The 12,007-nt window shown below is 44.1% G+C and overlaps 2 protein-coding genes and 1 non-coding gene across 3 annotated transcripts; all 3 read right to left on the bottom strand.

Moving 5' to 3' along the window:
* Positions 1-2,180: 2,180 nt before the first annotated feature.
* Chchd1 (coiled-coil-helix-coiled-coil-helix domain containing 1) lies at positions 2,181-3,766 on the bottom strand. The gene is made up of 3 exons (XM_034498246.2): positions 3,602-3,766; positions 3,391-3,509; positions 2,181-2,477 (listed from the first exon to the last, which is right to left on the bottom strand). The coding sequence occupies exons 1-3, from the start codon at positions 3,723-3,725 to the stop codon at positions 2,364-2,366; spliced, it is 357 nt and encodes a 118-aa protein (XP_034354137.1). The 5' UTR covers positions 3,726-3,766; the 3' UTR covers positions 2,181-2,363.
* Positions 3,767-5,166: 1,400 nt separating this feature from the next.
* On the bottom strand, positions 5,167-5,270 carry LOC117706494 (U6 spliceosomal RNA). Its single transcript, XR_004606576.1, has one exon. It is a non-coding gene; the product is annotated as a U6 spliceosomal RNA (small nuclear RNA).
* Positions 5,271-6,986: 1,716 nt separating this feature from the next.
* On the bottom strand, positions 6,987-12,001 carry Pofut4 (protein O-fucosyltransferase 4). The gene is made up of 3 exons (XM_034497917.2): positions 11,186-12,001; positions 10,476-11,101; positions 6,987-8,800 (listed from the first exon to the last, which is right to left on the bottom strand). The coding sequence occupies exons 1-3, from the start codon at positions 11,984-11,986 to the stop codon at positions 8,653-8,655; spliced, it is 1,575 nt and encodes a 524-aa protein (XP_034353808.1). The 5' UTR covers positions 11,987-12,001; the 3' UTR covers positions 6,987-8,652.
* Between the last annotated feature and the right edge of the window lie 6 nt (positions 12,002-12,007).

The following is a 12,007-nucleotide window of genomic DNA, read 5'->3' as shown; positions in this document are numbered from 1 at the left end:
TTCTTCTTATAACTAAGACCCGACTTGCAGAACCAGGCGGTTATAGTGGAATACACAACTATGGGGAAATCTAGCTATTGAGAGAGGGAGGACCCTTCTTCACTATAGTAATTGTCACATTAGACCGTGGAGAACTCTCATCTCTACACCACATTAATACTATCAGCTACCAAGAAAGGGTTAAGTTGATTGTGCCTGAAGGGGCAGAACATACTCAAAATCCCACACAATTATTCCTACTATCAGAGGACAGTAAATACTTTCAGCAAACAGGAGAATGTTAAAAAAAAAAAAAAAAAAAAAGTAATTTACAATGAATTGCCTACAAAATCTTAGTTCTACCACTTGGGAGAATTAAGTGGAAAGTCACTGAGACATAATCATCTACTCTACCTGATTATTTAGTAGAAAAAGAAAATAGTTGCCAGAGGGGAAGTGAAAAAACTTTACCTTCAAATTTCTTAGGTAAAAGTTACTTACCAAATTTAGAACATAGTACTGCTTATTTATACATTGAGCAAGACTGGGCAGAGTATTTAACTCATTGGTAATTTTTACTTTTTAATTTTCTTTTTGGAGGGTTTGTGACATATTTTCACTGTGTAGTTCTGTCCTGGAACTCTTTATAGACCAGGCTGGCCTTGAACTCAGAGATCTGCCTGCCTCAGTGCTGGATTAAAGGTGTGAACCCACAACTACCAGGCTGTTTTGTTTTTTGTTGTTGTTGGTTTTTTTTTAGCAACTTTTTTTTTTTTTTAATGATTTTTTTTTTTTTTTTTTTTTTTGGCTTTTCGAGACAGGGTTTCTCTGTGTAGCCCTGGTTGTCCTGGAACTCACTCTGTAGACCAGGCTGGCCTCGAACTCAGAAATCCGCCTGCCTCTGCCTCCCAAGTGCTGGGATTAAAGGCGTGCGCCACCACCGCCCGGCTTTTTAATGATTTTTGTTTTCTTTTTGAGGCAGGGTCTCTTTGTGGCATTGCTCAGAGGTCTGCCTGCCTGCCTTCTAAGTGCTGGGAGAAAAGGCATGTACCACTGGTTTAGTTAGGGTTTTATTGCTGTGAAAGAGACACCAATGACCAAGAACAACATTTAATTGGGGCTGGTTTACAGGTTTAGAGGTTTAGTCCATTATCATCAAGGCAGGAACATGGCAGCATCCAGGCAGGCTTGGTACAGGAAGAGCTGAGAGTTCTACATCTTCATCTGAAGGCTGCTAGTGGAAGACTGACTTCCAGGCAGCTAGAATGAGGGACCTGAGCCCACTCCCACAGTGACACACTTACTCCAACAAGGCCACACCTCCTAATAGTGCCACTCCCTGGGCCGAGCATATACAACCTGTCAGAACCACCATATCCAACAATTTTTTTTATTGTATATATCTGTTTCTAAGTACACTTGAAGGCCTCAGAAAAGGCTATCAGATCCCCAGGTGCTAGTTACAGGAAGTTGTAAGGCACCTAGCATGGTTGCTGTGGAACCCAATGCCAGTCCTCTGCAAAAGTAGCAAGCGCTCTTAAATGTTAAACCATCTCTCCAGGCCCTAAAATATATTAATTGTACAAACCAAACAAAATGTATCTACAGAATTTCTGGGTCCAGTGTAAGCACATGCTTCAGTGAGCACTTCGGCAGACTATTTCACTCACTGAATACAGCTTATGATAAAGAAGCTGTGCATACAGAGACTTCACTGCCACTATGTATGTAAAAGCCAAAGGACTAAAAGATGAAGAGCATTTGGAAAGCAACAAAAGATAGCCAGACTCAAAGCATATTTGGACTGGGAGGTAGTGACACATGCCTTTAATCGCAGGACTCTGGAGAAAGAGGGCAGGTTTAACTTGGAGTTTGAGGCCAGCCTGATCTAAAGTAGTATCTATTTCTCTATGTCTCTCTCTCTCAAAAAAAAAAAAAAAAAAAAACAAAAACAAAAAAAAAAACCCAAAACAAAACACCAAAAAGAAAAAGAAAAAAAAAAAGAAGAAGAAGAAAAGAAATGAAGAGCATACTAGGAAGTAAAGAACTCCAGGGTCTAGGGGAGATTATAGAGTTCAAGAAAGGAAGTGCTAAGGGTTAGCTCAGTGGTTGGGTGCTTGCCCAATGAAGGGAAAGGCCAAGATGTTCATCTTCAGGATGGGGTTGGGGTGTAAGGAGGAGTAGCTAATTAGAATGACCAATTTCTTTTTAGAGGGTTTTATTTCAAGACAGCATCCAGAACATAATTCATCCAGAAGAGCAAAATTAAGTGTCTTGCCTCATTTTACCCTTCAAAAACGTACGGGAATGCAAATGCAAACATTCCTAACATGCTTTTATATAGCTGTCAGAAATGAGAGTTCATTGAAAATGTTTCTCCATTTTCAGCTGAGATGAGATTTGTTCGGAAATCTCTGTAACAATTTGGTCATTTTCTGGGGAGGTAAACTCTCAGACTGTCCCAGTCTCTCCTGGATTGATCTCATCTTCCCAGCTTCCTGAAAACAAAACAGAAAAAGAGAAATAGTAACAGTTCTTCAGCTTATTCTGACCTAGACCCATAATTTTTATAATATTCTATACTCCAAGAGAGTAATAAAATGGAAGAGGAATGGAGGAAAATTCCAGACATTTACCTCAGGCCACCACACAGCACTGGTGCCTACAGATGTGTCCCTGCATTTTCAAACAGGAAAGCATGCAAGCATTTACACACATGCATGCACAAACATGCACAAACACACACACACACACACACACACACACACACACGCACACGCACACAACAAGTAAACAAACAACCCAAAGAAACAAAAAGGTGATTTAAAGGGACTTGGGATATACAAATGATTGCTACCATCTGAAACTATATTCTAGCTAGCAAATTAGTGACGATCAACCTTCATCAAAACTTAGCTTTTCTCACTCTGGTGAGGGTGAGCCAGTTCCAGATGAATGAGTGACTCTTTACCTAATTTAGCACAAGACCTGCTTGATCTTTGTTATTTTGTCTTTTTTTTTTTTTTTTTTTTTCAGAGCTGAGGACCGAACCCAGGGCCTTGCGCTTGCGCTCTACCACTGAGCTAAATCCCCAACCCCCCTGCTTGATCTTTGACTATTTGTGTTAACTGTCTTGCTTGTTCCTTGACTATTTGCATTGCAGAGTTCCTCAAACTAAAACTAACCTTAATATTTGCATGTAATTAAAATGGTATAAAAGCAAAAAAAAAAAAAAAAAGGACGGGGGATGGGATAGGGGATTTCTAGGGAGGGGAAATGGGGAAAGGGGATGACATCTGAAATGTAAATAGATAAAATATCCCCAAAAAAATTTTATCGCAAGGCCATGTGAACCATTTATTTGTATTTCCTTTCTCTTCCCAAGAAGGCACACTAGGAGCCAGACATCACCTGAGCCCTGGAAGAACAATCGAAGAAGTCCTGGATCTCTTTCCTGCACGCCTCGTCGCGGAATTCATTCTGCTTCCAGCAAGCCATCATCATCGACATCTCCGTGATACAGGTTGCCTCTGGATGGGAAGAACTGGGGGACCATCAGTCACAGGCAGACCTAACACCTCTCCCCCGAGATAACCCAGCCGCCCTGGCTCCAAGTGCTCACCGCCCTTATCTCGGCGTCGGTTCCCGACGCGGTTAGCTAATATAAGAGGCTTGTTGGGTTTCAGAATAGGTTTTCCCGGATTCGCAAACCGCGCCAGTCGGCCGCGTAGACTGGGCGCCGCCATTTTACACAGCGTTCCCAGAAGGCTCCGCGACGCCGTGCGTGACCCCACTTGACCTCTACGCGCTTGGGGTGCGGCCCACGGCCAGCTGTGCGCGCATTTTCCGGGTCTTGGCCTCACTGTGACACTCGAGTTGAACCCGGTCAGGCCGGCAGCCGACACCAGGTTAGGATGCTCTACGTTTCGCGCGCCCTTTGCGTGCTCCGAACTGGGCAGGACTCCATGGCCGAGGCTGCCACTTGTTTGTGAGTCTGTGTGGTGGGTACCACGTGAGTGCTGCTACCGTGGTCCAGGGGAAGGCGTGGGATCCCCTGGGGCTGGAGTTAAGGATATTGGGTTGATAGGACTTTTAACAAATCTGTGAGAATGATGATTCCTTTTGCCAGGAGGTGGTGGCACTCTTTAAATCTCAGCACTGGGGGAGGCAGAGGCAGGCGGATCCCTGTAAGTTCGAGGCCAGCCTGGTTTACAGGACTGCCAGGGCTACACAGAGAAATCCTGTAGCGAATAAAAAAAAAAAAAAAAAAAAAAAAAAAAAAGGTTGCTTTTTACAAATGGACTGCTGGGTAGATGCTGTTTACTCATTTGGAACATTTATATATGACATACACAACACTTAACATTGCAACATTTATATAATTTCTTTTTATAACACCTCCAATTATGGGGTTGGGGATTTAGCTCAGTGGTAGAGCGCTTGCCTAGCAAGCGCAAGGCCCTGGGTTCGGTCCTCAGCTCGGGGGGGGGGGAGGGGGGGGAAGACCTCAGTTGTGATTTGTTTAACTATTTACAAAACCGAGTCAAATGATGTGCTATGGATTCTTTGGGATTTGCAAATGAATTCCCAAGACATTTCTGCTAATGGAAGCAGAATCCAGCAGTCCTGTAGTTTATATCATGTCTACTTTAGTGCAAGATGTATTTGCATAGGTACTTTCTTGTTCAAATTATTTACCACAAATGATTGGAATTCTCCCTTGATAACCTACATGAATGGCTCTTTTCCTGAGTCCTGTAGCTCAAGGCCAATCTCAGGAGAGACATTTTGGGGACTGGTTCTGATCCTCTTTTGGTCAGTGTTTAGTATCTAATAAAGCTTGCTTTAAATTTAACCCAAAATGGTGGACTTGGTTTTTCTGGCGAAGGGTTTTCCCTCTATGGCCACACCCAACCGGCAACCATCACCGACCCCACCACATACAATTTTATTGTTTGTGACCTTATCCATTCCAACATCTCCTTCAGAATCTTAGCTCGGGTTGGAATGGTAGCTTCATGCTTAGAGTGTTTCTAGATCTTCCAGAGGAGTCAATTTGGTTTCCAGCATCCACTTCGCAGGGGTCATAATTGCTTCTACCTCCAGCTTGCATGTGCGCACACACACAAGGGAATTTTTTCTTTCCCAAACTTTAATTTGCATTTGCTAAATTTTTTTTCACTTTACAAAAATATGCAACACTTCACGAAATTTGAGCGTCATCCTTGTGCAGGGGCCATGCCAATAGTCTCTGTTATAGTCCTATTTTATATTTTATTTATATTTTATATTTATATAATATTTTCTGTTATAGTCTCGATTTTAGTATATATGCTGCCGAATCGAGCACGGAAAAATAGTTTTAAATATATTTTTTTTAAAAAGAGAACTAACCTTTTTTTTTTTTTAACGATTTATTTATTTCATGTATGTGGGTACACTGTCGCGGTCTTCAAACACAGCTGAAGAGGGTATATCAGATGCCTATTACAGATGGCTGTGAGCCACTATGTGGTTGCTGGGAATTGAACTCAGGACCTCTGGACGAGCAGTAAGTGCTCTAAACCGCTGAGCCGCCCCTAAATATCTCTTTAAAAAATATTTAAAATGAGAGGAGCCTTTGTGTATCTTGTTCATTGCTAATCTCAAGTGCCTAAAAATAGTTATGTCAGAGGCAGGAGACATTAAGAGTTTGAAACCAGCTAAAGTTACATATAATGAGTACTAGGCAAGCCAGGGCCACATAACATGACCCTGCCTTAAAGAAACAAACAAAAATAAATAAAATAATGAAACAAAAAAGGAAAAGTGTTTACCATTATTTTTTTTACAAGTCTCCAATTTATAACCCTCAATCCCCCAAAATAAACAAATACAGGCCAGCAAAATGGCTCAATTGGTGAACAAAGGTGCTGCCACTAAGTCTGTTGATACGAGTTCAGTCCCTGTGACCACATGGTAGAAAGAAAACTGACTCTCTGACATACACATGTACAGGGTAGTACAAGCTACCCCACACGTACACAAACAAGTGTAATACAATAACTAGGTAGAAGACACTGTAAAAAGCAGTTTATTATATAAAATGAAACCTGAGATAATAAAACAGATAGTAACACTTGCCATCAGCCTTGTATCCTCTCCCACACTCTGGCGGTAAATAAGACTCCTATTAGAAACTTCTACCACTAGTATCCATAACCTATAGCAAACATTGGCGCTGTATACATAGTGGCTGAGCCTCAACCGGAAAAAAATCTTGTTGCTTTTTTCATATGGAAAGTAAAGCTTTTTCATTGGTATAGTACTAAGTGGTTATTCATAGTTCTTTCCCCTGTGGAAATGTAGCACCTGATTTGCCCTTTTTTTTTTTTTTAATGATTATTTACATAATGATAGGGATAAAGGATAAAGCCTGGGAAGAACTGAGCAAAAAAACAAGCTTGATTCTCCAGCCATAACCATTCATGAACAGCTGGCTCACTTTGCATAAAAGCACTAGAGGAGTGAGTGTTCATGTGAGCTGGTGGAATGGACAGGACCCTACACCCACATACCCGTCACTTACCCTTCCTGTTGCACATCACATCTGAGTTCTGATATAAGCTTTTATTTGAATAATACTTATTTTGCTATAGGAATCAAAACCTGCACTGAAATAGATGACTTGATTGGGAATCAGAATCCTCTGGCTTGTTTTATACTATATTTATTTATTTATGTTTCTTTCTTTATTGAGATGGGGTCTCAACATAGAGCTCAGGCTAGCCTGGAACACTCGATCCACCTGCCTCTGCCTCCCAAAGTGCTGGAATGCTGAAACTAAAGCATGCACAACCATGCCCATCTATACTGTAAAATGTTAACTTTTTTTTGAGACAGTCTTGCTGTTGTAACCCAAGTTGGCCCAGCACTCATGGACCCACTCTTTTTTTTTTTTTTTTTTTTTTAACATCTTGTTCTCTGCAAAAAAACAAAAAAACAAAATAGGTTAAACAATTTCCATGCTATTACTGAAGACATTTTTTACTAAACAAAATAAAGGTCTGGGCACATAAGGCAGAGGCAGAGTGCAGGCTTAGCATGTGCAGAGCCTTAGGGTCCATCTCCAACAACACACATAAGGAAAAACAAAATTGTTAGCAATGTAATTCCAACCTATGTTAAAGCTTTTTTTGGTCACATCTTTAGATGTCACAGTATTAACCATGAAGCCTGGTTGCTTAAAGCATCTACCATGCATATATGTATCTATCTGTATAGACATGGATTCACAGATATCTGTAGTTCACAATCAGATACACTGATAAGCCAAGAGGCTTCTCAAGTGATAATTCATCAATACAATAAGCATTGCTTTAAGGGCCAAGGCATTCTTTCTTATTGCCCCAGAAAAAGCTCCTGGTGTCCTACATCAGTAGGCAGTTTGTATCTTCAGATTTCCAGGTGTGGTTGTTGTGGATACAATGGGAGTTTTGCTTGAATATATGTATGTCTGTACAGCACATTCTTGCCTAGTACCCATAGAGATAAGATGAGGTATCTAACCCCCTGGATCTGGAGTTACAGACAGTTGTCAGCTGCTATGTGGGTGTTGGGAATCAAACTTGGGCCATCTAGAAGAGTAGCCAGTACTCTTAACAGTGGAGCTATCTCTCCAACCCCAAATCTAAAGTTTTTATTTAGCTAGCCACTTAAGGGTGACTTAAATCCCTTGCTTTCTTCACTGTTTGAACTGGGCCTTGGGCTGGCTTTATTTAAAAAAAAACAAGTAAAAACAAACAAACAAAAACCTCATACAAAGAAACCCTCAGTATTAGAGTTGTAGCGCTATAACTCAATATATAGAATGCTTGCCTTCCTAAATACAAAACAACAACAACAACAACAAAACCCCAAACCAGTGACTAAGGTATCTGGAAGAATGTGAGAAAATTTGAATAATGAATTGAATGGAGCCGGGTGTTGGTGGCGCACGCCTTTAATCCCAGCACTTGGGAGGCAGAGGCAGGCGGATTTCTGAGTTCGAGGACAGCCTGGTCTACAGAGTTCCAGGACAGCCAGGACTACACAGAGAAACCCTGTCTCGAAAAACCAAAAAAAAAGAAAAGAAAAGAAAACCAAGCATTAAGAATGATGTAAATCTCTCATTTGTCAATCTTTCCAGTTTGGCCTACAATTGGATGCTGGCTTGAGCCATGTAGTGAGACCTATCTCAAAAGGGAGAAAAAAGCAGAAAAACAGAATAACACATCCACACATATGGCTTTGCCTCCCAACCAGTATTAACAGCTGATGAGGAATGGACACTATTTAAAGGTACTAAATAACGGAAGTTTTATAGTTCATAGCCTGAACCCATCCTGCCCATATTTAAAATGATGAAATGGCTACAAACATGAAAAGTGTACTTGAATCAAATGGGTGTTTCTGGCTTCTGCTTCTCTTTGAGAAGCTCTCTTACCACAGGCTGAGATACTGGCTCCATACCATTTAGGTAGGGAGGGCTGGGGGTACTTGCCTAGCATTATCAAAACCCAAGGTTCCAATCCCCAATACAGGGCAGGAGAATCAGTGAAAACATCAATCCATAGTAGACAGTATTCACTAAAGGTCGATGCTTAAAGCAGTCTCCTTAAGTCTTCCAAGCTAACAGCTCTTGGATGAAAGCAGTTAGAGATTTTTATTCCTTCTCATGAAGATCTCATGTACATAATCCCAAAATTTCCTCTGCTGTGTCTCATTGTTGTGGATCATGGCGGTGAGAGCTTCCCCCTGATAGAGACCTTGCCAATAATCTTGTAGCCACATTTCCTTCCAGCTGAAATGACAAAACAGGAGCAGGAGGTCAACTGGGGAGTCACAGCAGTATTAAACAGGCTCTGCCTTTCTTCAAATGGTCCCAAAGAAATTATAAGCAAGGCCATGGTGGTAGCACACTCTTTTAATCTCATCACCCAGGAGGCAGAGGCAGGGGGATCTCTGAGTTCTAGGACAGCCAAGGCAACACTGAGAAACCCTGTTTTGAAAACAAAAAATTAAGCAGATACTGGGCCTCTGGATAAGAACAAGGCTCTGCTGTGAAGGAAAAAAAGATATGGAGTAAAACTAATTCTAGTCCAAGAGATAGGAAGTAGGTCATAAACATAAAGACATCATAGTACTGCAAAGTAGCTGACACTACAGACTTGCCTCTAGCTCTCAAATGTGGAGGAAGTGCAAAGGGTCCAGAGCACGGAAACAGCATTCTAGAGAAAAGCAAGGGAACCTTCAGATGGGGTTTTAACTTTCAGTTATTTGAAAATCTAAATGAAGGTACAGTGACATCTAGTGTGTAGAAAAGGCATGACCTGAATTTTCTTTTGTTAGTGGGACAGGGTCTATAATAGCTCAGGCTGGCCTTAAACTCATGGTACAAGGCAAAACTATGACCTTGAATTCCTGATACTCCAGCCTCGATCTTTTTGGCATTAGAATTACAGGTATGCACTACAATCTCTGGCTATTTCCCTACTGTTCTGAATTTTCTCTGTTAAATCATATATTTAGCATAAACTGACAGATTCTTAGTGAAAGACTCCACCATCAAGCCCCTATTGTGCCAGCAGCATATGTAATCAGGCCTCTGCTGCCACCCACTGTTGAAGTCACTTTCTGTGAGCTATTCTAGTAATCCCCCTCCAAATAATTGTGGTGGCTTGCTGTGGGTGGTTTCAACATTTCCACTCTACTTCCCATGCACACCTTTCCCAATGCAGGTATATCCTGCTTTCGACTCACTTCCCTTTACCCACACTGACCCCCAATATTAATTATACACTTATTGAAAGCATTCCTTCAGTTCTATTTAGAGTGAATTAGTCAGGGCATATAAAAGTAAAAGGAGGGCTGGGAGTATAGCTTAATAGTAGAGGGCTTGCTTATCATACTCAAAGCTCTGACCCCATCACACAAAAAAGATGCAGATGCTTTTCATGGATATAGTGGCTCACTCTGTAATCTCAGCACTTGGGAGGGTGAGACAGGAGGATCAACCCAAGTTTGAGGTCAGCTCAGGTTACAAAGTGAGAGACTAGTCTGTCTGGTTAGTTGATTACTGCAGTCGAGGAAAATCCTTTCAAAATGCTCTTATTGGGCTGAAGTATGTAACAAGGTGGAAAAGTATTCTCCTGGCATGCAGAAGGCCCTGGGCTTAATCTTAGCACAGCCAAAACTCATCTTTATGTTGCCCACCTCCCCATCAAAGGTACTCAGCTCAGGTGCTGATCCTCAGCTTGGCAATCAGGCTATTTATAGCCTGGTCCCACTTTATGTGCTCAGGTTTTCTAAACTTCCCCACACCGCTGAGATAGCAGGTGTATCCACCACACCCAGCCCCCTAACTATCACTGATATTAAAGCAAAGTGAGCCTATATTGTCTTTTTCAGTCTCCAACATACTAAAAAAGCAAGAAGTTTGATTTGGCAGCTGCAGGGCATCCCAGCAACCCCTTTACCTGTCATTCTCAGGAATCTCTTCGACTTTCCCAAAGCCAGGGGCAGGCACTGGACAGTTCATGTGCGACGACTGGGCAATGTGAGGCTCGGGGACAGGAATGTCCCCAGGAGAGGATGCATGTGCTTTCTCGGCATCCAGCCGAGCCAGTTCATGGTCACAGACGAAACACTCAAAGCCATTGAGGTAGTTAGGCAACATAGGATCATTCACTCCCCACTCCCTGCGCTCCAAGTTATCCAGAAGAAACTGGTTGGTGATGCCTCCAGGCTGCTTGTATGTGAGATATTTCATATACTCTTCATCATTTTTGTCCAGAAAGTCAATAAACTCTGCCAACTTTTGAGGGGACTCAAAGTCATCAATTAGGATGATGGAATGATTATTGGGCATCCAGTCCCTCACAGAGGGTGATCCACGATACACAGGCACAGCACCCAGATGCATGGGGCGCCACAATTTTTCTGTCATGTAATCATTGCAGATGGCATTTTCCAGGGCCAAGTGGAACTTATAGCGGGACAAAAAGGCCATGAGTTCTGGATCCTCGGTGGTGGCCGTAGCTGTGTCCTGTAACCGCATCGTGGGCGGCTCGCGGTTCTGCAGGCACTTGCCGTAGGAATCCACCTAAGCGGGTCAGAGGACGGCGGTCAGCAGGGTGTAGCGTTCGCCCGGCCCACCCCCGCCCCGCCTAGCCGTTCTCTCACCCACCGGGATGTAGCGCATGAGTTCGCGTACGTAGCGGTCCCGGTCGGAAGGGACGTCGCAGTGGGACTGCAAGTAGAGCAACGGCGCGTACCCGCGGCGACGCCACTCGGCGCGCTCCCGGAGCGGAGGCGCAGGCTGGCGCAAATAGGCGGCCCCAGGTAGCCATTGCAGCGACAGGGGATAGTCCGAGTGGCGGCTGAAGGTGGCCGTGAGATTGAAGAGGCGGATGCCCGGGCCGTGGCTCAGCAGGAAGTTGTTGAGCGGCGACTCCTCGTGCAGGAGCGCCCAACTCTGGTGCGCCAAGCGCGGCAGGGGCGCGTCAGCCGCGCGGAAGTCCGTGCCGTAAAAGAGCAATGCGCGCGTCCGCGGGTCGGCGCGCGCCTGTCGATCCCGGGACGCCACGCACGCGCCGTGCGCACACTCTATCCGCTCCGAGTCACCTGGGAAGTGCGGAAACAGACCTGGGCTCCACCACAGCAACACTGGTAGGTCCAACGTCTCCGTGTTTCCCGGCGGTGGCGACCCCGCCCCGCGCGCTATCCCCACAGCGCCTAGGGCAGCGGGCGGCCGGAAAACCGCGCCATCCCACGGCTCCTCCAGCTCTGCCTCCCCACCCGCCTCCCCCGAAGCCTCGGATCCGGAGCTGCTGGCCGAACAGACACTGAGCACCCCCAGGGCGGCCAGCACCGCCTGGGTGCAGCGAGCAGCCATGTCCACACCGGACCCGCTCGGACAACACGAAACCCCGCCCTGCGGCGAGTGGGGAGCGGACCAGGTCCTACGCCATAGGGGAACACGGCGCATGCGTAACTCCTCTCAGGCGCA

Source organism: Arvicanthis niloticus, chromosome 3 (assembly GCF_011762505.2).
Source record: "Arvicanthis niloticus isolate mArvNil1 chromosome 3, mArvNil1.pat.X, whole genome shotgun sequence".
In the NCBI taxonomy this organism is placed as follows: Eukaryota; Metazoa; Chordata; class Mammalia; order Rodentia; family Muridae; genus Arvicanthis; species Arvicanthis niloticus.
This window is presented reverse-complemented; position numbering and strand designations above follow the sequence as displayed.